We start from the raw sequence: 25,660 nt of genomic DNA, 5'->3' as shown, positions 1-25,660 counted from the left end.
CAGTGGATAATCGCATCCCTTGCAGTCCTTATTTCCTTTTTCATTTTCTTCATCCTCTGCTCCTCATTTGGACCTTGGGGGGCTCAGCCCGGTGCTCCAATGTGAGTCTCCGTCTGTATCGCCATCCATCGTCGGATGAAGGTTCTCTCTGGTCTTGCCTTTTTTGCTCACGTTCTCTTTCCTTCTGCTTCTCGTTTGGACCTAGGGAGTTAAGTCCAGTGTTCCGATGTGGGTCTCTGTCACTATCTCCATCCATTGCCAGATGAAGGTTCTGGGACTCTTGTCTATTTCCAATCTCCAGGCGGATAGCTACATGATTTTCATCAGGTTCACCTTCTTATTTAGCTTCTCTAGGATCACGAATAATAGGCTCAAAGACCTTTAATTATGGTTAGAATCGAGTGAATACATACCATATTCCTCTTTTTGGGTCTGGCTTACCTCACTCAGTAAAGCGTTTTCTATTTCCATCCATTTGCATGTAAAATTCAAGATGTCATAAACTAGGTTCTTAAATGAACCTCTGCACTGACGTAAATAATCCCAATCAGACCAAATCAGACCGAATTAAAAGATGCCCAGGTTTAATAGATGATGGAGAGGAAAAGAGAGAGAAGGGGAGACCACAGGTAATCCAGAGACCACATGTTCACTGGGGGTGGGTGCAGTTTAAATAACCGGTTGGAGTGGTCTTGACCCTTTGGCGGCTTTCTTGACCCTCCTTGGGGAGGGGTCACCATTTGGTGGGCTTCCTTGGAGGTGGAGTTTGGACTGAGGCAACTCCCAGAGGAGGGAGCTTGCTTATGCCAGGAGCTGGGGTGAAGCCCCTAGCTAAATATTCCAGACTTTTTGTATAAAGGGATGCCAGGGAGCTGAGGTGATGCTAGGCATCCAGCCGTCTGTGTTTATATACTTGACTTTGAATCTGGAACTTGGGTTGATAGAAATTTAGGAATCTGTAGTATACTAATGGCATTTACAGCAGTGTAGTTGTTGAATTCTAAGGTACTCCAACACTTAGGTTTTAGGAAAAGGGAGACAGTGGAATAATTTCTAAAGTTGAGTGAGAATAGAGAGACTGTTGTCTTAGATGGAAGTCAAGGTAAGTAAAGTGGGGCAAGTAAGGAACGTCTGTTGCTGAAATATCAACAAAGATAATGAAATCATTTATAGCATTTACAGTATGTAGATTCTAGGAGATTGTGACCAGGCCTGTTTTCAGAAGTACTCTGACTAGAAATTGCTTGGGGGAGGATTTTAGAAGAAAATAGGAGAGAAATAAAAGAAAGTCAACCAAAAGTGTAAGCCCAAAGAATTGTTCCTTTAAAAGAGGAACGTAAAAATGGGTTTGTATAGCCATAGCTGTAATGATTTAAGTAAAATGCTGCAGGTCCCTGAGTGGTGGCAGTGGGTTGTGGGCCATGAGACCACACCACAGGTCCCTGAGCAGCGGCAGGAGTGGGCACGAAGGCAGCCGGTGCCCAGGCAGGAAGCTGCACGGTGGGTGAGAGACTGAGATGGATAGGCATGCCATGCGGAGTGAAGTTGGATATTTATTTAGTGGGTTATGGAAGGGAAGGGGAGAAGAGGGGAAAGAGAGAAAGAGAGACAGAGACAGACGGAAAAGGAAGGCTCAGGAATCACTAAATAATATCATGGGGCAGTGAAAAGAGGTTTCAAGATAGTGTTTCTCCATGTAGTCTGGCTGTCTTGGAATTTTTTCTGTAGGCCAGGCTGGCCTCAAACTCAGAGATCCACAGACCTTTGCCTCCTCAGTGCTGGGATCAAAGGTATGCACTACCTTGCCTGGCTTTTTTTATTCTATGTGCATGAGTTCATGTGTGCACAGGTTGTGGGGGATTGCTTCCCTTCTCTTACTCTGTGGGTTCTGAAGATTGAACTCACTAGTTTGCCAGCCTTGTTTCATCAGTGAGTTCAAGGCCAAGACCCTAATTCCAGAGGGAAAAAAAATTCCCAGACTACAAACAACAACAAAAAGTGGACATAGACAGTTTCTGAGGAAAGACATTTGTCCCTTGGCATCCACATGCATGTGAACACATACACGTATACCTACACACACAGCAAAACACACTTAAACTTGTGCTCCTCTGTCAATCTCTTCTGTGCTCAGTTATTAGAGTGTACTACTTTACGGGTTTGCAGGTTTTTATTTATTTATTTGTTTGTTTGTTTACTTATCCACCCACCCACCCTTCTTTCTATCTATCTATCTATCTATCTATCTATCTATCTATCTATCTATCTATCTATCTATCTTCAAGGCCAGAATTTTAACCACTAAATTGACTATTTTTTTTTTTAAAGATAAATGCTGAAAAATGTTTTGTGATCTCTTCCGGCTACTTTGATTATATTAAATACAACTTAACCTAAAATATTTAAAAATTACTTTTTGTTTTGCTTGCGTTTATCATGATCATACGGTGGTGCCCATGGAGGCCAGAAGAAGTGCATTGGATTCCCTGGAACTACATGGTTATGAGCTGCTGTGTGAGTGTTGGGAATTGAACCCAGATCCTTTGGAAGAGAGCCAGTGCCCTTATCTGCTAAGCCATCATGTCCATTCCAACGTCCTTTTCCCTTTTCTTCCTCTTAAAATTAGATTGATAAAGAGAGACAAAAGCGTTGGACTGTGACTTAGATTCCATCAAATGTGCCTAACCTTTTGACATGACATGATGTGCTTATGATGGTCTGTCCTGTCCCTTTGAGAGACAAGCCCCACCCACTCGGACCCCTGTCTGCTGAGGCAAGCAGATCTTCCTTCCACTTTCAGCCTAAGTACTTTCCTTTCCATCTCTCTCCTGAAGAGGTAGCTTCTGCCTATCTCCCTTCTCCTCACTTCTTCTCTTCTACCCCCTCTCTGTTTCTCATTTCTCTCTCTGCCCCTCTCTCTCTCTGCTCTTCTCCCTTCTCTCCTTCCCCCGTTTCCCTTTCCCGTCCATAACCCACTGAATAAAACTCACTTTCTCTGCATGATGTGCCTAATAGGTCCCTGTCTCTCACCTGCCTGTACTGGCTGCCTTCATGGCCCACCATGGTCTCAGGACCCCCTACCCTCTGCTGCCACTCTGGGACCTGCAGCGTTTTATTTTTACCATAACAATGCTCTCATTTGCAAAGTTCATGCTTGAAAATAAAATCACACAGTTGAGCTATGAAAAAAATTAACAAAAATTTAATCCTTTAAGTAAGCTTATGATTATGTGTTGGGCTGTAATTGTGGATGTCATTGACTGCATATGACCCATGTTGGACATGCCTTGTATCTGGTTAGTAGTGCGACTTTAATTTTTTTATTTTATTACATTTGTAAATAGTGTGAAGTTGAATGAGATTTATAAGTTCATTTATAGCTCCCTCCCAATGTTGTCTTCAAACACTCCTTTATTAAGTTATTGTGTGAGGTTGTCAGAGGTTGTGTGTCAGAGGTTGTGTGTGTCAGAGTTGCCCTCTGTGTAAACCTTGACCAAGTTAGCAGTCAGAGTTCCTTCGAAATATAACTTCCCTTGTGTTGTTCTCGCTTTGTTTGCTTTCAGTCTTCTTCCTTAATTTTGTTGGCTTAATAGCTTCACTGTTTTACAAAGTTTATAGACTTCCAGTTCTTGATATGTTTTTGGTTTTGAACCTAGCTTTTGCTGGCTGAGCCATCTCTCCAGCCTCTGTAGACTTTCAGTCCTCACTGAACACAAAGCAATCTTTTTAGTTACTGGATTCACAGCTACATAATGAATGGTTAACCCTCTTAGAATAAAATAGTGTTGAGAATGGGAAGTGCTGAAGACTACATGCATGGATTTTATATGGCTGTTCTAGATTTAGTGAAAAGAACATTTTTGAGATTCCTCTTTTCATGAAATTATGTTTTAGTAGTAATTGTTTGGTTTAATCTTAAGAGAAGCTGCTTCGCTGATGCATTAATAACTCCAATTAAACCAGATTAGACCAAATTAAAATGCTAGTGTTTAATAAATGCTGTACTTGGGTGGCCAGGAGAATGGCGAGGGGGAGATAGACAGAGGGGGAACCCATGCAAACCCAAAAACCACGTTTTCCCTTCTCCGATGCAAGCCTAAATATCCTGTGGGAGTGGTCCTGACCCCCCCGGGGAGGGGTCATGGTGTAGGAGGTCCTTCTGTATTTGTGTTGCTTTCATTGAATAAAGAAACTGCCTTGGCCTTTTGATAGGGCAGTACTTAGATAGACGGGAAGACAGAACTGGATGCTGGGAAGAAGAACAGACAGGCAGACACCATGGTTCTCCTGCCCAAGATGGATGCTGGTTAGACTCATGCTGGTAAGCCACGACCTCGTGGTGAACACAGATTATTGGAAATGGGTTAGATCAAGATGTGAGAGTTAGCCAATAAGAAGCTAGAGATAATGGGCCAGGCAGTAATTTAATTAATACAATTTCTGTGTGGTTAATTTCGGGGGTTAAGCTAGCTGGGTGGTGGGACGTGGCCTGCTACCCCTTGTACTATTGACCTAGAACTGAATTCAAACGGCACTCAGCTATGACCTACATGCACAACTATTCCTATCTCACAATCAGATCTCTAACTGGTTTACAAAATCTCCCTGAAAGAAACAAAATTTTCACACACACACACACACACACACACAACACACACACAGGTTCAAATAAAAGTGTGATTACTGCACATATATGAAGAGAATGCACAAGTACTTTAATATTGAGTTGAAAGTTTCACCCCAGCCTGCCAAGGGCTTGGGCTTCAATTCCCAGCCTGCCAAGGGCTTGAACTCCAACTCCCAGCCTGCCAAGTGCTGACCCTGTAGTAAGGAGGAGCAGGCTGCGTCCAGTCCCAGACTGGCTTACTCCCAGGTCAGCGGGCTGCCCGGCTAACTTATACCTGAAATAACCATACAGAAAACTGTATTAATTAAATTACTGCCTGACCATTAGCTCTAATTTCTTATTGGCCAACTCTTACATCTTGTTCTAACCCATTTCTATTAACCTGTGTTCACCACAAGGTCGTGGCTTACCAGGAAAGATTCTAACCAAGGTCAGTCTCAGGCAGGAGAATCATGGCGGCTGCCACACTGTCCTTTTTCCCAGAATCCAGTTCTGTCTTCCCCACCTATCTAAGTTCTGCCCTATCAAAAGGCCAAGGCAGTTTCTTTATTCAACCAATGATAGCAACACAAATACAGAAGAACCTCCTACACCATAGGTCTATGTGTTAGTGTAAATATTAAGTGGACTTAAATGTCTTAGTTCCAAAAGTTCAAAAAAGAATTTCTTTAAGAGAGCAACTATAATAATACTAAGAACCTATTGCTGTGCTGGGCAGTGCTGGCAGACGCCTTTAATACCAGCACTCAGGAGGCAGAAGCAGACAGATCTCTGTGAGTTCAAGGCCAGCCTGGTCTACACAAGCTAGTTACAGGATAGACTCAGTAGCTACAGTGAAACACTGTCTTGAAACCTGCCCCAAAACAAACAAACAAACAAACAAACAAACAAACAAACAAACATCCTATTACTGATAGTAATACTGAGAGGGTTTCCTTGTTTGTTTTGTTTGTTTTTGTTTTTGTACAGACAGGGTTTCTCTGTAGCTTTGGAGCTTTATCTGGAACTCATTTTGTAGACCAGGCTGGCCTTGAAATCACAGAGATCCGCCTATCTCTGCCTCCCAAGTACTGGAATTAAAGTTGCATGCTACCAATGCCTGACAGGCATTTGAAGCCAACTTAAAGGCTACTGTTTAGATGAGGAAGAAGCTATTTCTTTTGCATTTTCTGTAGCTTTCTTATTCTGATAGCTATATTAAAGGTTGGGATCTGCCCTTGTTTGTTTTTATAGTGGGTGCTTATTTCACCCATGCTCAGAATTTTTTTCTGAGTAAAATAAAATCTCATGAACTAACCTGGGTAGCAGAATGATTATTAAGGCTTCTGGAGGTAATCCAGAGAGTAGATATTCAGGAATAATGAAGCAATGAAGCCAAAATCTACTGGAGTTTCAAGTCTGGGGCATGAATAAATATAGGTCAAGGGGATGCTTGAGTGTATGGGTCATGTTCCATCCCTTGTCATGTTGTCCCCGCTTCCTCCTTAAGTAGTTAAAGAACAGAGCCAGAAGAGTATTCTGAGCTTTAGTCCTAAAAACAAAGGATGAACATTATGCCAACATATATTGTCAATCTAATGGTAGTATTAAGTGGGAAAATGTGATAAATCAGTATATTGTTAATATTAAGATGCTTGATGCATTGAGTTTTCATATAGGTCTGACAAAGTACCAAGTTTTTATTGTAAATCTGATGGTTACTTGAAGCATTATTACCATCAGTAGCAGTATTGCCTTTTTTGGTGGTGACTCTTCAGTGAGTCTGTCTGCCTTGCAAATATATTTATGTCAAGGAAGGCTCAGGATCCAGTTGCCACACTAACTACCAGGAGGGTTTTTTTTTCCTGCCCATATCCCTTAGACTTTGAGATAACATATTAAGAAGAAGAGAGGGGCCCAATAGGTGATATAGTGGTTAAAAGCAAAAAGTGTTCTGCCATAAGACTGGTGTTCATTTCTAGCACCCATGTATATACCAGGCTTTCTTTTTTAGATCATCAACCAGCTCCCAAATCATGACACGGAGACTTATTATTAGTTATGAATGTTTGGCTTAACTTAGGCTCTTTTCTGGCTAGCTCTTTTAACTTAAAATTAATCTCTCTTTATTGACTTTTGCCTGGGGGCATTTTACCTTTCTTCCTTCTGTATATTTTACTTTCACTGCTTCTTGTGTCTGGCTGGAGGCTGCCTATCTTCTGGGCATGTTCCTTTATTTCCCCCTCCTCTTCTCAAGCCTAGAATTTTCCTCCTACTAATTCTCTGTTCCTGACAGCTCCACCTATCGTTTCTCTGCCTGGATATTGGCCATTCAGCTTTTTATTAGACCAATCAGGTACCTTACACAGGCAAAGTGAAACATCTTCGTGATGCAAACATCTTTGCAAAGATGTTTGCATCACGAAGAAAGGTAGAAGAACAAATGTAACACGTGTTTATATAGTTAAATATTCCACAGCACATGTAGCTTGGAACTTCTTGTAACTCCAGCTCCAAGAGTTCAAATGTTATTTTCTGGGTTCCTTGAGCCCCCACATAAACATGGAACACACAGAGATACAAACACACATAAACATAAGTAAATAAATAATAAAAGAGGTAAGGTAAATTTTGTCAGTAAAGTTTGTTTCTTTGAAATCAATATAGATCATGCTTATGGTCCCACATTTAGATTTGAAACTAATTGTAGACAAGTTAAAAGTTTTTTTCTTTTTTTCTTGCAGGTGTAATCCAGAGAACAGTTTTCAAACATCATTGCTTACGTTTGACACTGAGCAGTTGGGATTTAGGCATATGAGGAGGTACTGTCATACAAAACAGTGTCTAGTGAAGACGACAAGAAAGAGAGAAAAGGATCGTAAAAAGAAGCTGAAATTCCATAGGAAACCATGGTGGGTGATTACTGGTATTTCTTCATTTTTTTAGTTATAAAAAATTACACATATTGTAAAATTGGCAATATTAACAGTAAGGGTAGTTAGTGAACAATTGTCTTGGTTTCAGTGCCTCAGACAAATATGGTTGCTCTACTGTTTTAACATGGCATATGTATGAAGGTCAGAGAATAACTTAAAGAAGTTGGGTCTCTCCCTTCTACTGTGTGGGTCCCATGGATCAAGCTAAGGTTGTTAGACTTTTCTAATCTTTAAGAAAAGATGAGGGTGCTGGGGAGGTGGTTCAGAGGTTAGGATCATTTTCTGCAATGAACTTGGATCGCGTTCTCAGCAGGCATATGGTGGCTCACAACCATTTGTAACTCCAGTTCTGGATGATCTGATGCCCACTTCTGGCTTCCTTGTGTACTGCACGTGTGTGGTGCACAGTCACACATGCTGTGTGGCAAAGCGCCCACACATATAAAATTAATAATACACAAATCTTATCAAAAAATAATAAATCTTAACAACAACAGAAAAATTAGAAACCACATTTTGAAGCCCAAACTATGGCTACTGTATGCCATAACTCACTAAATACAAAGCGTAGGAATGCTAATAAACAATATTTTAGAATAAAACTGGCATTAACAAATTACTGTAGCTCAATAATCTTGAACTTAAAATAATATCTATCTAGACCTTTACATGAAGTTCAGATGAAAATTAAAAAATTTTTCTTTCTCATGAAAATTAAATAATTTATCCAAATGAATGGTGGAAGAGTTTCTAAAGCATGACTTATAACTGGAAAGGTACCACTTTTACATGCTTTTAATATAATAGAGTTAATTGTTGGGTATAGTAAAGAGTATTAGAGTGGATGTCAAGGAGGTTTGGGTTTTGTGAGAGGTAAGACTTTGAATTCATGGTGTTAGATGAGGTCTTGGTTCTTACATTTTTAAATATATATTTTTGTGTATTGCATGTATTCTGTGTGTATATGAATTTGCATGCCATGGCATATATATGTAGGTCAGAGGACAACTTACAGGAATTGGGTCTCTTCCTTTTACTATGTGGGTGCCATGGATCAAACTCAGGTTGTCAGGCTTGGTTGCAGGTGCCTTTACCAACTGAGCCCATCCACCAACTGGTGCCTAGGTAAGATTTGCTGAGTTTTTACCCTTCATATTTTAGTTATACAGAATATTGTGTAAAATTTCCCTCCAAGTAAGTGGTTTTAAAAGACATTGTAAGTTAGGAGAAAAAGAATAAGATATTAATTATCAGTGTATTTTTGAATATATTGTTTAGCAAGTATGATGGTATTTCTTTAGATGTTAAATGCTTTTAAAAAGTATTTTGCCAAGGTCTGAAGACAGTTAATTTGCTTTTATGGAGAAGAAATTCTGTAATATCTTAGTTCAGAATGGTAGGAAAAAAATGTTAACTTGGGTTTTTCTCTGTTAGGTTTTTTTTTTTTTTGTGAAATACAGAAAAAAACAGTGTGACTTGTGTTGCCTTCCTTGTGAATTATCTGCTTCTAGCAGAATTTAGTTTTTTCTAATTGTAGTCTTTATAGTTCTATGATTTAATGATATATATATATATATTACATATATAAAGCCTTTTTGTAGTTAATTTTAGCTTAGGTGATGTAAAAATTTTGTGTTTTAATTAATTTGATTCATCATTTTTTGTTTTTTAGTGCTGCTTTTGATTTTTAAGATTCAATAATCATTTTTCTGTTTTATTGTATAGTTCTTCTAGTCTAATTATTTTAATCCTTAAATATGTTTGTCTGAAGCTTATTGGAATAAATCTTTCAGTGATTTTGATAGTGAATGCAATACGTGTGTTAATTAGCTTGGGAAATGGATTGCTTTGGAATATATATTTTCTCTTTTACGAAATTTGAAGTGCCTCTTGTTCGAAGGCTTACATCAAAGCCTTGAATGTCAAATGCTAAACATTTTTGTAGTGGTTTCCACATTCACATTATAAATTTGCATCTTTTATTTTTACTCTATTATATATTATATAGTCTTAATTAGAGTGTGTGAATCTCTAGCACTTTGGGAGGTGGCCAGGTGTCATGTTGTGAATAACCATCATTCATTTCTAGAGATTTTTTTTTCCTTCCTCCATACAAGGTTTTTCTATGTAGCCATGACTGTCCTGGCTGTAGACCAGGCTGGCCTTGAATTCACAGAGCTCTGTCTGCTTCTGCCTCCCCAGTGCTGGGATTAAAGGCATGTACCACCACTGCTTCAGTGTTTCTAGAGATTCTTGAGGCTACAATATCATGTGGTATTTATGGTTTGGAGTTTTTTTTTTCTTGTTCTTTTTTTGAAAGGGTTATCAGAAAGCACAGGTTCAGATGAAAGGCAAAGTGTGTACGGTGCTTAGTGTGACTGAAGTGAATATTATCACATGAGTGAAATAACTGCTATTTTTGGGGTATGGTTTAATAAAATAGCACTTTACTCATTTATGCACATTTTTTATTGTTTGAACAGTAACCTCTTTACAGTGGTTGTCAGTTGGTGCCATGTTGTCTTAAAACTCTATATTATCCTTTCAAGGTGACATTTCTTTTGTTAAAGTTCCCCCCCCCTCCCTTCTAACAGAGATCTATTAGATCTTTTGCCAATGACGATCGCCATGTTATGGTGAAACATTCAACAATCTATCCATCTCCGGAGGAGCTTGAAGCCGTTCAGAATATGGTGTCTACTGTTGAATGTGCTCTTAAACATGTCTCAGATTGGCTGGACGAGAATAAAGGCACAAAAACTGATGGGGAGACAGAAGTAAAGAAAGATGAGGCTGTGGAAAACTATTCCAAGTGAGTGTTGAAAGCTTTTGTCAAACTTTGCTTGAAAAGCTTGTGGGTCCTCTGATTTGGTGATATACTTGCTGTTCTTTGAATTTTATCATATGTGACATAACCAAGAAAGTAAATGTTTCATGGATTTTTTTTTTTCTGAGTTAAATTCTGTAAGAAAGTGAGAAAGCGTAATTCGTAGAATCAGAAAAAAGATAGTCCTTACAGGACCCCTTTTTAGATTATGATATTTCATTTGCTATGTTGGTTTAGCCTCCCAAGTTCTAAACTAAATAGTAATGTTTTCTGTTTCAAGAAAGTCAGAAATACTGTTTCTAGCTGGGCATGGTGGCACATGCCTTTAGTCCCAGCATGGCAGAGGCAGAGGCAGAGGCAGGTGGACAGTCTGGTCTACATAGTAAACTTCAGTACAGTCAGGGCTACATAATGAGACCCTCTCTCAAAACAAAACAAAACAAAATAAAAAATACTGTTTCTGTTGGACATTTTGAAATCATAGTATAGAAAAATATAGCAAATATACTACCAGCATTAACTGTATTTACTTTGTTATTTCGTAGAATGTATCAGCATCTTTGCACATTGTTACATAGTGTTAATGTTCATTTTGTGTTATTTGTAGAAGGAAGGACTAATGAAGTCTGGCCTTCTAACAGTTACATGAGAAGTATTTTAGGCAGTAATAGTAGTGATTCATAAGATGAAACCACTCTGCTGTCTGCAGTCATGAGATTTTATGTCATGCCAGTTTGGAGGTATTGTTTTGAGCACTGTTGTTATGATTAGAGTAAGTCTACCTATCCTGGGAAAATAAAGTTTATTTGATTGATTGTACCATATTTATAGGTTTAAAACATTACTTTAGTCTTGATTTATATAAGCGAAAAATAAAGCTTCAGAATTTCTCCTCAGCTTTCAGTTCGGTTTCACTGTGGTAAGTAGACACAGAAGAATAGAATAGAATTGGTGAATGGATGGTCTGTACTGAAAGATAGTGCGACTTTTTCCTCTTCTGTTCAAAGACAAGCAGTGAGCTTCATGCTGAAGAGCATGGCAACTGATATGTAACTGCACACTGGAGTGCATCTCAGTTTGTAGGTTCTTGTAAGTAATCCAGTTTTTCTCAAATATGATGCTTTAACATGGTAATTCTTTAATTTGGGGCTCATGGTAATGATATTCTCCAGTGATTAGATTGCTGAGGGACCTACATATTGGGGCTTTCTCTGTATATATTTTAGTTCTTAGGCAAATTAAGTCATTAATTTTTTTCCAGATTTTAATTCTAGTATTTATGCTGTTTTTTCAAAACTTTTAAAAATTAGGAGTTTTATACACAAAATGCCCCTTCCTATTCTTTATTATTTGAGATTGGTTTAGTTGTAGAAAGCATTTAGGCATTTTTCTTAGTTAGATGAAATTACTTTGCTTTGAATAAATGCTTTTAAAAGAATATGTGATCTACACTTTCTTTCAGTCTTTAAAATACAGCTTTATGTTTGGATACTCTTTGTTGTCTGTGTAAAGTCTTTGCATTTTTGGAAAAATCTCAGATTGGGTACTTGTCTGTAATTTCTTGCCACATGGTAGAACTCAAGGAGTACAGAGTAGATCTGTTCATTACTCTATGTAAACCAAGGGCTGATGTATCTTACGTTTAGAGTTGTGTTCCATGGACACTCAATATTTGGGCTTCTGCTCTACGATAAATGCTTCAAAGAGCATAAAGATCAGCAAGACCAAGCAGACCATTGTTAAGCACAGTCCACTGTCAAGCTCTTCTGCATAGCTGCTGTCTGTGCTTTTCCTTGAATCTATTTGTTTACCTTTTTACAGTCTGACTCCAAAGTCAAATCAGGGGTATAAGGTCCCACAATTTATATGACTAGCAATGTCAAAACTGTTTCCTCAGTTTATTTTATTGGTTTGCTTGTTTTCCAGTAACTGTGATATTCAAATTCATCAATTAATTCTATCTAGGACTTTAGAATTAGGAGTTAGTTTGTCTGCTCAGTCACGCTGTCTTTTACATGTGGGATAAGATGAGACATGTCATAACTGTAATCTAGAATTTCATAAGTGCGTTAACAATGGCTACTTACATTTACTGTGTGCAACCTACTTATTCCAGATCATTTTTTATTATTTCAATAAACCAACTAGTCTGCTATTATTATTATTTTGTGTGTGTGTGTGTGTGTTGGCAAAAATAGTGTATGTGTCTTTCAGATTCCCTTGCTTCCTTTTTCCTGTTACTTATGCTAGTAGGAGTGATCTTGAGCATTCTAGGCAAGTGCTCTACCATTGAGCTATATATCATCCATTTTTTTCTTAGTATCTGTGCTTAAGTTTCCTCTGGATAAATTAAAGAAGAGGGAGAGATAAAATGCTGTTTTTTCTAGTAATCAGAAAAAGCTTTATGAGCCTGACATTGGTGGCATATGCCTTTAATTACAGCAGTTGGGAGGCATAGGAAGGTGGATCTCTAAGTTTGAGGATAGCCTAGTCTATAGAGCCATTTCAGTTCTAGGACAGCCAGGGCTACAACAGAGAAAGCCTGTCTTTAAAAAAAAAAGTGGGGGATGGGAGGGAAAGAACACTTTATTATAGAGGTAGTATTTGGAAATGGCTCAGAGAATCTGATAGGGTTTTGGTAACAGTGAAGGCAAAAGCAAAAATCTCTGCAAAGGTTTAGATGTAAAATAAATATAAGAGCTGTTTGAGAAATAGTTGTTATTTACTGAGGTTTTAATGTTTGTTGAGCTCTAACAAAGTTCCTTGCTTATATTGAGTTCTATGAGAACTGCTATATGAGAAAAGGTTTAGTCCTGTTTTATGGAGAAGGAAACAGGCTCAAAGAAGTCAATTATGTGTAATCCATCCTCTCTCACACAGTCATAGAGCCAGGGTGTAAAGCAGGAAGCCAAAGAGGCCTTCTAGATTGCCCGCTACACTGTGTTGAATGTCCAAACGTTCACAGGGACATAAAGGATGTGGGATGTCATCCAAAATAGTGGTTTGGGGAGATTTTACAGTATTCTGCATGTAATAGTGTAGTTATATATGTATTTTGATAAATAAATCTTGCCTGAAGACCAGAGGCAGAGCTAAAGCCTCTAGAGGTCAGGCAGTGGTGACACACACCTTTAATCCCAGCACTAGAGTGAATAAAAAATGGAGGGAGAGAGAGGCTTAGTCTGCTTAGTTTACCATTGCCCAGCCATGGTAGAGGTAAAATTTCTCTAGTGGCTTGACTGCTTTGCTTTTCTGACCTTCAGGCAAGATTTAATTACTAAAATACAAATAATATACTACTATATATTAGATCAAAGGTGCTAGAGGTAAGGCTGGTAGGAAGGGGTTATCAAAATACTCTAGTTGAGAATTTGAACAGACTAGTTTGAAGACAAGATTTTTGAAGGTGACTGTCGAGAAGGGACTATACACATTAGTAAACCAGAGAGGGTGAGACAGAGTAAGAAGCAGTTTAAGATTACTGGTGGCAGATTCCAACAGTTACTTGCATTTATCTCCATCACGATTTACACTGTCTTTATTGAATCTCTACAATGGCTCAGGCACTGAGTGGTTAGTTAATTTTTAACTTCCTGTCTAATTTGCATCACAGTATAGTACTGTCTTCTTCTCTTCATTCTCATTTTCACTTACTTTTGACTAACTGGCAATTCTTTGCTTCTAAATCATGCCCCTTCCAGTCTAGTCAAACTTTACTTGCTTGTCATCTGTAATTGTAACTGTTTCTTTAGAAGCAACCACAGAATGTAAAGAGTCTGACTGATATGGTCAACTCTCCTGAGTTTAAGTTCAGGCATTGATATGCTACTTAAAAAGAAAATAAGTTTATTTATAATGCATGTTGGGGTAGTGGTATGGTGGGTGTGTGTGCATATGTGAGTAGATGGCATTTGTGCTTCACATGTTGGGACCACAGGTTGATGTTGGGTTCTCTTTCATTCTTTCCTTCTGTCCCACATTCTTTAAAATGTTTTAAGATGTCTCTCACTGGACACCAACCACCAGGGAATGTTCTCATATCTCTTTCCCTAGTGTTCCTGCACTCAGCTTTTTTGTGGGTGCTGGGGATTAGATTTCAGGCCATCATCAGTGGGTGAAGCAAATACTTCACCCACTGAGCCATTTCCCCAATCTTTCTCATATGTTCTTTAGTTACTGTTAAAATTTACAGAAGCTTAAAAACAGAAGTTTGAAAAAATGTTGGAGGTGTTTGAATATTCTTGGGATTCTTGAGTAATAGAGGTGTCATAATGAATTAAAATACCTGTAGTGTGACATATGATCCTTGTTAAATTTTTAGGAAAAAGTAACTTTAAATGTGAGAGTCTTAAATCTGAAGTTTAATTTTTAGATTTTTCGATGTATATGGTAGTTTATTTATGTAGGTATTCAGGAAGGCAATGGATGATTAATTGTAGCTTGGGAAAGGTTATAGAAATAATATTAATATTGGCTTTTTATTTGTAGGGATCAAGGTGGCCGGACATTGTGTGGTGTAATGAGGATTGGCTTGGTTGCAAAAGGCTTGCTGATTAAAGATGATATGGACCTCGAGCTGGTTTTAATGTGCAAAGACAAACCCACAGAAACCCTGCTAAATACAGTCAAAGATAACCTTCCTGTTCAAATTCAGGTAAGAAGTGTTTAACTGCATTTGAGAATTTGTAAAGAGTTGAGAAATAGTGATCTTGATGACTATTAACAAGAATTGGTAAGTCAGAGATAGGTATTAAAAAAAGAATATCGGCATGATTTGGTCAGTGATGAACTCACATTTAAAGCACATTTCTGGTGACTTATATGCAGGATATATTTACCAAAATAAGTCTTAAACCTTACATGCATGTCTTGCTGAGACTCTATATCTCCCCACCCCTATTTTATGTATGTTTCTAAGTATTATAAAATTCATGGAAGAGTTGGTGAGATACAACAAAGAAGGTTCAGCCCTGGTGGAGGTGGTGCACGCTTTTAATCCTAGTACTCAGGAGACATTGGCAGGTGGAGCTCTTGAGTTTGAGGACACCCTGATCTACGGAGTGAGTTCCAGGACAGCCTGGGATCCATAGAGAAACCCTGTCTCTAAACCCTCCCCCGTCAAAAAAAAAAAAAAATCCACACAACTATAGATAATTTCATAATGATACCTTAAAAATTATTTTGAATTTAAAAATTATTTGAAGATTTCGGGCCTGGAGAGAAATGACTCAGGTTAAGAACATCATCTACTCTTTTATTTATTTACTTATTAAAAATTTCCACCTCCTTCCCACCTCCCATTTCATTTCCCTCCCACTCCCCTCACTCCCCCTTCTCCTCCCTCTCCAGTCCTAAGAGCAGTCAGGGTTCCCTGCCCCGTGGGAAGTCCAAGGTCCTCCCCCCTCCATCCAGGTCTAGGAAGGTGAGCATCCAGACAAACCAGGCTCCCACAAAGCCAGTCCATGGAGTAGAATCAAAACCCAGTGCCATTGTCCTTGGCTTCTCAGTCAGCCCTCATTGACAGCCACATTCAGAGAGTCCGGTTTGGTCACATGCTCCTTCATTCCCAGTCCAGCTGGCCTTGGTGAGCTCCCATTAGATCAGTCCCACCGTCTCAGTGGGTGGACGCACCCCTTGCTGTCCTGACTTCCTTGCTCATGTTCTCCCTCCTTCTGCTCCTCATTTGGACCTTGGGAGCTCAGTCCAGTGCTCCAATGTGGGTCTCTGTCTCTATTTCCATCCATCGCCAGATGAAGGATCTATGGTGATATGCAAGATATTCATCAGTGTGGCTATGGGACAAGGCCAGTTCAGGCATCCTCTCCTCTGCTGCCTAAGGAACAAGCTGGGGACATCTCCTTGGACCTGGGAACGCCTCTAGAGTCAAGTCTCTTGCAAAGCCTAAAATTTATAATAAAGATATCTACTTCCCTGCTCCCATAGCCCCCCTTCCTCCATCCTAACCATCCCATTCCTCCAATCTCTCCCCAATCCTCCCCTTCTCCCTTTTCCCTTCTCCCTCTCCATCTCCCCTTACACCCACCCCACCCCCACCCCTGTGCACCCAACTTTTGCCTCATCTGCTCTTAATGAGGTTTTGAATTCAGTTCTCAGCAACCACAAGGTACCTCACAACTATCTATAATGATCTGGTGCCCTCTTCTGGCCTGCAGGCATACATGCAGGCAAAACACCTTTTAAGTAATAAGTAAATAGTTTAAAAAGATGAAAGATTTGGTTAAATTTTAAATTTATTATTATTGGTGTGTGTGTGTGTGTGTGCACGCGCGCGCGCGCGCGCACATATGTGTGAAGCCAGAGGACAGCTTTGTAGGGTCAGTTCCCTCCTACCTTTGTGTAGATTTTGGGGACTGAACTTAGGCTATCAAGCTAGTATACCAAACACTTTGACCTCTTTCAGGTCTTAAAAATTAATTCATTTAAAGTCACACATTTCTTAAGTTTATAGAAAGTCACTCTTCCTGGTTGGTTTCCAAATTGTTTTCCCATCGTGTTGGGTTTAGAAAGTTTTAATGCTGGCCTGCTTTTGGGCTTTGGCCACCCTAAGACCCACCTTGCCCACCTATCACAGAGATGTTTTCAACATTGATTAGGAAGTTGAGATTGTCTTTCATTTCAGTTATGTGTTACCTGTAATCTATTGGATTGTACTTAACTTGGTAACTTAGGCTATCTTCATATCTGTATCACAGAACTAGATGTTAGCCCATGTAAGTCTAAAGTTTTTTTTGAGTTGAATGCTCACTTGTCTGCCCATGCTTGCTTGCTTCATTCATTCTTGAAAAATAATATATTTTAAAGGATTTTTATTTTTTAATCTTTTTAAAAACAATCTTAATTTACATACCAATCCCAGTACCCTTCTCCTCTGGGTCTTTCCACTTCTCCCACCTTCTCCCCACCCCACCCCACCCCTTATTCACTCCTCAGAGAGGATGATGCCTCCCATAGGGAGCCAACAAAGTCTGTCCCATCACTTGAGGCAAGACCTCCTTGTGTCTAGGCTGAGCAAGGTATCCCCTCCATAAGGAATGGGCTTCAAAGAGCCAGATCATGTACTAGGGATAAATACTGGTTCCACTGCTAGTTCCTCCACAAACCGCCCATGCAATGCAACTGTCACACACGTTTCAAGGGTTAGTTTGGTCTTAGGCAGGTTCCTCAGCTGTCAGTCTGGGGTCAGTGAGCTCCCACTAGCTCGAGTCAGCTGTTTCTGTGGCTATCCCCATCATAGTCTTGGCCCCTTTGCTCATAATATTGTTTCTCCCTCTCTATTACTGGATTCCAGGAGTTGAGCTTAGCTGTGAATCTTTGCATCTTCTTCCATCAGTTACTGGATGAAGTTTCTATACTGACAATTAAGGTAGTCATCAATCTGATTACAGAGGAGGGCCATTTGACGAACCCTCTCCACTATTGCTACTAGTCCTAGTTGAGGTCATCATTGTGGATTCCTGGGAGTTTCCCTAGTTCCTGGTTTCTTGCTAACTCCACAATCACTTCCTCTTTCAAGGTATCTCTTTTCCTTGCTCTCCCTCTCTGTTCTTTACCCAACTCAATCTTCTTGATCCCTCATGTTCTCCTCCCCCTCTACCCCTTTCCCCTCCCTCTCTCCTTTCACCCTCCCCATACTCTACCCCCACTGCCAATTTACTAAGGAGTTTTTGTCTACTTCCGCTTCCCAGGGGGATCCGTGCATGTCTCTCTTAGGGTTCTCTTTGTTTCCTATCTTCTCTGGGTTGTGGACTGTAGGCTCGTTATCTTTTGTTTTATGTCTGATATCTACTTGTAAGTGAGTACATACCATGTTTGTCTCTCTGTGTCTGAGTTACCTTACTCAGGATGTTTTTTTTTTCTCTAGTTCCATCCATCTGCCTGCAAATTTCAAAATGTCTTTTTTTTTTTTTTTTTTAATGCTGAGTAGTACTCCATTGTGTAAATGTACCACAGTTTCTTTATCCATTCTTTGGTTGAGTGGCATGTAGGTTGTTTCCAGGTTCTGGCTATTATGAATGCTGCTATGAATATAGTTGAGCAAATATCCTTGTGGTATGGGTCTGCATCCTTTGGTATATGCCTCAGAATGGTATTGCTGTGTCTTGAGGTAGATTGATTCCCAATTTTTTGTGAAACCGCCATACAGTGGCTGTACAAATTTGCACTCCCATCAGCAATGGAGGAATGTTCCCTTTACTTTGCATCCTCTTTAACATGGGCTGTGGTTAGTGTTTTTTGATCTTAGCCATTCTGGCTAGTGTAAGATGGTATCTCAGAGTCATTTTGACTTGCATTTCCCTGATGGCTAAGGATGTTGAGCATTTCCTTAAGTGCCTTTTGACCATTATAGAGATTCCTCTGTTGAGAATTCTCTGTTTAGATCTGTACTCCATTTTAATTGGATTATTTGATATTTTGATATCTAGTTTCTTGAGTTCTTTGTATATTTTGTAGATGAGCCCTCTCTCCAAAGTGGGGTTGGTGAAAAATTTTTTCCCATTCTGTAGGGTGTTGTTTTGTCTTGGTGACTGTGTCCTTTGCCTTATAGAAGCTTCTCAGTTTTAGAACTAGGTTCCATTTATTGTCGATCTCAGTGTCTGTGCTACTTGGATTATAGTTAGGAAGCGGTCTCCTGTGCCTATGCGTTCAAGACTAGTCCTTACTTTCTCTTCTCTGAGGTTCAGTGTGACTGGATTTATGTTGAGGTCTTTGATCCATTTGGACTTGAGTTTTGTGCAAGATGATAGATATGGATCTGTTTGCATTCTTCTCCATGTCGACATAGTTATGCCAGCACCATTTGTTGAAGATGCTTTCTTTTTTCCATTGTACAATTTTGGCTTCTTTGTTAAAAGTCAGGTGTTCGTAGGTGTGCAGATTAAATATCAGGCTCTTTGATTTGATTCGATTGGTCCACTTGTCTGTTTTTGTACCAATACCAAATTGTTTTCATTACTATAGCTCTATAGTAGATATCGAAGTCTGGGATGGTGATGCCTCTGGAAGTTCCTTTCTTGTACAGGGCTGTTTTGGCTCTTCTGAGTTTTTTGTTTTATCATATGAAGTTGAATTGTATTGGGATTATAATGTGGATTGCATTGAATGTGTAGATTGCTTTTGGAAAGATTGACATTTTTACTTTGTTGATCCTACCTGTCCAAGAGCATGGGAGCTTGATCTTTCCATTTTCTGATATCTTCTTCAATTTCTTTAAAGACTTGACGTTCTTATCATACAGGTCTTTCACTTGTTTAGTTAGAGTTACCCTGAGATATTTTATGTTGTTTGAAACAACATAAAATTTATTTTTATTTTATGTGTATGAGTGTTTTCCCTGTGTGTATGGGTTGTCAGAAGACAATATTGAATCCCCTGAAACTGGAATTAACACAGTTGTGAACTGATGTGTTGTTTTTGGAAACTGAGCCTGGGTCTTTTGGAAGTGCAGCCAGTGCTCTTAACCACTGAGCCATCTCTCTAGCCCTGTTTTGCTTCTTTTTAAATTTGTATTCCTTTTAAATGAGGCAGATGCCTTAAACAAACAAACAAACATGTTTTTGTTTCTGATTTATTTAAGTGTGATTTTTTTTTAATTTGCAAATTTAAAAAAACCAAAATACGAAAACCAGTGTATATTCATTGTATAAAATCTTAGATTTTATTGGGTCATTCTGATACATATGGACCATGTGCTCTAACCTATTCACCCATTTGTTTTCTTCTTTTGTATTATTATTCTACTTGTTCCCTTCCCAATGTTTTCTTTTTGTTTTCAAATCTTAAAAGCTGGAGGCACAGGAGTCCTGCCCCCTCATTCCCTGCACGGCCCTTTTCCAGATGTGGGCAATGGACAGCAGAGGATATGCTGCAGCAGGGCCTTGGCTCCTACTCTAGCTGGCATCGCTAGCACAAAGTAAATCCCAGGCCTCAGCATGGCGGGTCCCTAAGTGGGGCTGGTTCCACTGCAATCCAGTGCAAAGCCACCCAGAGAGCCCAGGTGTCCCCTACCCTAACCAGACCTGGTGCCTTGACGCCCCCACCCCAGCGGGGACAGTACAAAGAAGGGTCTTGGTCTCCTCCTACTCCCTTCCTTGGGCTCCTGAATTCATTTGTTCCTAAATCTTGCTCATTCTTTTTCTCTGCATTTTTTTTTTCCTTTTGGGTTTCTCTAACTCCACCTTCTTTCTTTGTGTCCCTTTTGCTGTCTCTGTGTTCCCCTCCCCCTCATTCTCAATTTCTCTGTCCATTTGTACCTCCCTGCTCCCACACCCTAGTCCCTTTCCTTGGTCTCCTTTTCGATATGCCAAACCAATTTTGGGTCGAGTGCATTTAACGAGAACAAAACAAAAGGCTCATAAGAACGTTTCAGAAAAAAACAAAAAGTTTAAAAAAATGTTGAGTCAAAAAGTCAAACAATAAAGAAATTAAGATTTCTTGGAATGATAAAAAAAATCTTAAAAGCAAACAAACAAACAAATCCCTTGCCTAACTATTTATCAGTTATTAGAAGATAACTTATAAGAGTTAGTTCTCTCTACAGTGTTCATTCTGAGGATTGAATTTAGGATTGAATCAGGTTTGGCAGGAAGCGTCTTTAGCCACTAAGCTAGCTGTCTTGCCACCTTGCTTTCTCCTTTTTGAAAATCTAGTTTCTCATAAGAAAGAAAACTTAAAAGGTGGGGCCCTGGAGAAACTAGCTCAGTGGTTAAGAGCACTTGCTGCTTTGCAGAGGACCCAGGTTCATTTCCCAGCACTCACAAAGGTTGCTCACAGCTGTTTCTGACTCCAGGTTATCTGATGCTGTCTTCTGGCTTCCATCGGCACTACACACATGTGGTGTACTAACTTGCACATAGGCAAAATATTCATGTACATTAAATGAAAATAAATAAAACTTTTAAAGAAAGAGAATCTACATACTACTTGTCTTTGTGACCCTGTCTTACCATTTGCCCACATGATCCTCTCTGGTTCCATTCATGTTATTGCAAACAATATAACTTAGTACTTATTGAGTATTAATCTGTTGTGTAAAATGGGCCTTTCCCCCTAGTTATGTGAATTTGTAATTTGTTATAGTTTATTTGGGTCACTTTCTTTGTATTATACATGCTAACTGAACTTCAAAACTGTCTATTTATTTAGTTATTTTTTTTTTTTGATGCAGAGTCTCTATTCCTCTGTTTCTCAAGTGCTGGCTTTAAAGGCTCCTATATTAACTTTTGGGGACTGTTTTATTCTGTTTTAATTTTGAAAATATTCTTTCCTAAATAAAACTATATTTGGATTTTCTATTTTCAATTTTGGTGGAGCAGTTTTTTCTTTTCAATTATTTATTTTTATTTGCATTGGTGTTTTGTCTGCATGCATGTGTGAGGGTGTCAGATCTTGGAGTTAGAGACAGTCGTGAGCTGCCATGTGGGTGCTAGGAATTGAATCCAGGTTCTTTGGAAGAACAGTCAATGCTTCTAACCACTGAGCCATCTCTCCAGCCAAGAGCAGCTTTTTTTTATTTGTTAAAAGTATTTAATTTCTTTCTGCCTTGCAGTCTCCCTCCCTTCTTCCCATTTTTCTTTTAAAAGTGTTGTAATCATTTGAAGATGGAGAGTGATAGCTGTGTGAGTTACAGGATAAAGGGTTTAGACAAAGAAGGTCTAGTATTATGTTTGGGGCTAACAATACTTTGTAGCTATTTTTCGTTTTTTTTCCTTTTTTTTTTTTTTTTTTTTAGTTCAGGGAGGGTCTCCCTATATTGCTCTGTCTGTTCTGGTACTTTTTGTAGACCAAGCGGACCTGATTTGATACAATTCCAGTCTATACAATAGTTTTCTCAGTGCAGGTTTCACTTGTTGAACTCTGCATTGTCCCTTTCTCAAGTGAGGATTGTTATTTTTGGATACCACAGTTTAAAAATGTTATTGTTGATCTAGTAAATCTTCACAGAAAAAAAAGTCACAGAGAGTATAGATTGTGCAGACCATCTCAAATTTTAGGAACTTTGGACTTTCTAGGCTAGAGAGGACTAAAAAGACATAAATATTCTGAAGTCTTTGAAGGGTTATGTTAGAAGAGATGAAAGAGACTTGAACACTTAGGGCCAGTGGTGGATATTATGATTTACATATTTCAGTTTAACGTAAAGTCATTATAGCTTCCTAACAATGAATTTTATGTATCTGGGTGAAGTTACATTTCATTGGAAAGTGGTAATCTTAATTGTCCACTGTTGTTAAGATTAAGTTATACACACATACACACATTTCTCTCTAAACCTGTGTCTAAGCATCCATACATTACTATGGTAATATTTCAGGAAATAATTTGAAGTATGACCTTCACATATGCCCTGCTACTCTACTAGTTGTGTGTGACCGTCCTTGTGCACACTCAAGAAATAATAATCTCTAATAGGAACTTACTTTCTTACAGACCAAATATCTTTTCTGAATAATAACTGTAGGAACAGTTTGGTTATTTACTACCTTAATATAATTGAAGTAGAAATACACTCTTTTTTTTTTCTCTGTACTTTTCTCCAGGGTGATTTTAGAGCTTCTTTATACAAAGGAGTATGACAAACCCAATAACCTTTGAAGTTAGTCTAGTCCAAGCTATGTTCATAATTTTGGATGTGTCTATTAATTGACAGTTTTAGTGTGATTTCCAATAGATATCTTAAAATTTTCTAAAAATAATTTATTTTATATGCATTGGTGCTTTGCCTTAATTTTGCCTGTATGAGGGCATCAGGTTTCCTGGAATGAGTTACAAGCAGGTCTGAGCTGCCATGTGGGTGCTGGGAATTGAATCTAGGAAGAGCAGCCAGAACTCTTCACAACTGAACCATCTCTCTAGGTTGAATAGATGTCTGTGTGTGTACGTGTATATGCGCTTGCATGTAGAGGTCAGATGACAATTTGGTGTGTTCCTCTTCCTCAAGCACTGTTCTTGTTAATTAGAATAGGCAGGATGGTTGGCCATCGAGCCCCAGCTATCCATGTGTACCCATCTCCTCAGTTCAGGGTCTCTAGGAAGGTGCCACTGTGCCTGTTATTTAAAAAACAAATACTTTTATTTAATGTTGTGTGCACCATGTAGTGATGCCTGAGGAGCCAGAAGAAGGCATCTGGTCCTCTAGAACTGGAGTTACAGATGGCTTTATGAGCCACCATATGGGTGCTGGGAGCTGATCTCTGGTCCTCTCTAAGAGCAGCAAGTGCTGTTAACCACTGAGCCATCTTTCCAGCCCTGTCTATTGTTTTATGTGGGTGCTGGGATCAGACTTGAATCTTCATGCTTGTGTGATAACACGTTATAACCAACTCATTTCTCCAGTCCTCTCATAGATAACTTTAATTAGATTTTTTTTCCCCATTGGCAAAATGGATGTGAACAGTTTGTGTGTGTGCGTGCGCACATGTGCATGTATTTGTTTATTTTACTTCTGGTTCTTCCATTTTTAGTGAGGTCCTGTTTTTCTTTTGCTTCTTATGTTCAATATTAGGGCAATGACTTTTCTTTTTCTTACGATTTGGGAAGTATTTAAGATTAAAATAGTATTTTTTATAAATGATTGAGTTCGTTTCAAACATACCTTATATTCCTTCAGCTCATTGTATGTCAAGTAATAAGAAATGTCTTGTATTATTTATTTAGTTATAATTTATTGTACTATTTAATATACAATTTGGATTATTTTACGACAGCCCTAAGATTGTATGTTTATCTCTGTGCATGCTAAAAACAGCAATGTAAATTTCCTTGTGATGTCATTTGGATTATCTCATAAGTCTCAGTGGAATGACTTCTGAGATCTGTTACACAAGGCAACTAACTGTTTATACTCATTCTTTCATATGACTATAAGTCATTCATACTTTATTGATTTACTTTAGAAATTTGTATAATTTATATTCATAATTCCTTGGTAAGTAGTTATTTAGATTCTTTTGTCATTAATGCTATAATTTTGAAGAGCATTTCCAGCTATCTACAGTTGTATAATAATTTACAGTAATAATTTCTAGAATAATTATTTATATTCTATTATAATGCCGCTGGTGACATTTCACATGGAAGAAAAATGGATTTAAATATTATTTCATAATTATCTGCATGGTTGACATTATGATGATGGAGAATGGGCTTGCTTATGTTGAGAGAGGTTATCCCTGACGTAAGGAATGAGTTACAGTTGTGGGTTTTATTTACTCTTTTGCATAGTGATATTAATAGTTAATGATCATCACAAACTTATCACAAGTGTCCCTTTTAGAGATTTGAATATGATTGAGTGTTTTTGATTTCTTGGTGACTTTTAGAAACTGACAGAAGAGAAATACCAAGTGGAACAATGTATAAGTGAAGCTTCCATTATAATTCGGAACACAAAAGAGCCCACACTGACTTTGAAGGTGATACTTACTTCTCCTCTAATTAGGGACGAATTGGAGAAGAAAGATGGAGGTACATGTGTGTATATATATATATCCACATAATACATATCTATGTTTTTTTTTTATATAACAGCTCTTTTCCATACTGTGATAACTATGCTTTGGAATTTAGGAGGTTACAGACTTCATTTGCTTCTGTATGCTATCCCATGATATTTTTAAAGTTTTGTTTTTACATAGTATATTTTGCAGTTTCAGAGACCTGTGTATCATGTGGTCTTTAATTCTGCTTTAATTTTCCTACATTTTGATGATCTGCTTTCCTTTTGATGATTTGCTTTCCTAGTATCACTTGAAGTCATTGGTATCTGCTAACCTGTTCTATTATACTGGCTTACTGATCAGATTCAGAATTAAATGTAGTCTAAGACAGAAGTATTTTAAAATTTGCTTGCTTATTTTGAAATTATTCACACGTTGTGTTTGACTTCTAATAATTACATACCCTTAAAAATTTTAGTTACTTGTTGGGCAGTGGGGGCGCACACCTTTAATCCTAGCACTTGGGAGTTAGAGGCAGGGGATCTCTGTGAGTTTGAGGCAAACCAGGTCAACAGAACGAGATCTCAGGGCAAACTGAACTGTTACACAGAGAAAACCCTGTTTTGAAAAACAAAACAAAAAAGAGTTGAATTTCTTGCGTGTACATTTGGTTTATAGAATAAAAAGAATTAGTGAATATATTTTATTCAGTAATCTTTAATCTTCAGAGAGTATATTTGTGCGTGCGCGCGTGTGCGTATGTGCACACACTCGTAAATTTTTATTTTGGAGTCAGGGTTTCCCTGCATAGCCCTAGTTGACTTGAAACTTGCTG

General features: G+C 38.5%; 1 protein-coding gene across 7 annotated transcripts in view; it reads left to right on the top strand.

The window, feature by feature from the left end:
* The window catches only part of Strbp (spermatid perinuclear RNA binding protein), a 147,056-nt gene that overhangs the window by 46,400 nt on the left and 74,996 nt on the right, over positions 1–25,660 (top strand). For all 7 annotated transcript variants that reach the window (XR_014998874.2, XM_085681260.2, XM_085681262.2 and 4 more), the window contains exons 2-5: positions 7,351–7,518; positions 10,137–10,354; positions 14,858–15,023; positions 24,709–24,853. Coding sequence is in view for 6 of the 7 variants with exons in the window: in XM_085681260.2 (XP_085537386.1) it covers positions 7,516–7,518; positions 10,137–10,354; positions 14,858–15,023; positions 24,709–24,853 (532 nt within the window). In the remaining variant the exon portion in view is untranslated. The remainder of the gene's footprint in view (positions 1–7,350; positions 7,519–10,136; positions 10,355–14,857; positions 15,024–24,708; positions 24,854–25,660) is intronic.

Source organism: Myodes glareolus, chromosome 21, assembly GCF_982192425.1.
Source record: "Myodes glareolus chromosome 21, mMyoGla1.1, whole genome shotgun sequence".
Lineage (NCBI taxonomy): Eukaryota > Metazoa > Chordata > Mammalia > Rodentia > Cricetidae > Myodes > Myodes glareolus.
This window is presented reverse-complemented; position numbering and strand designations above follow the sequence as displayed.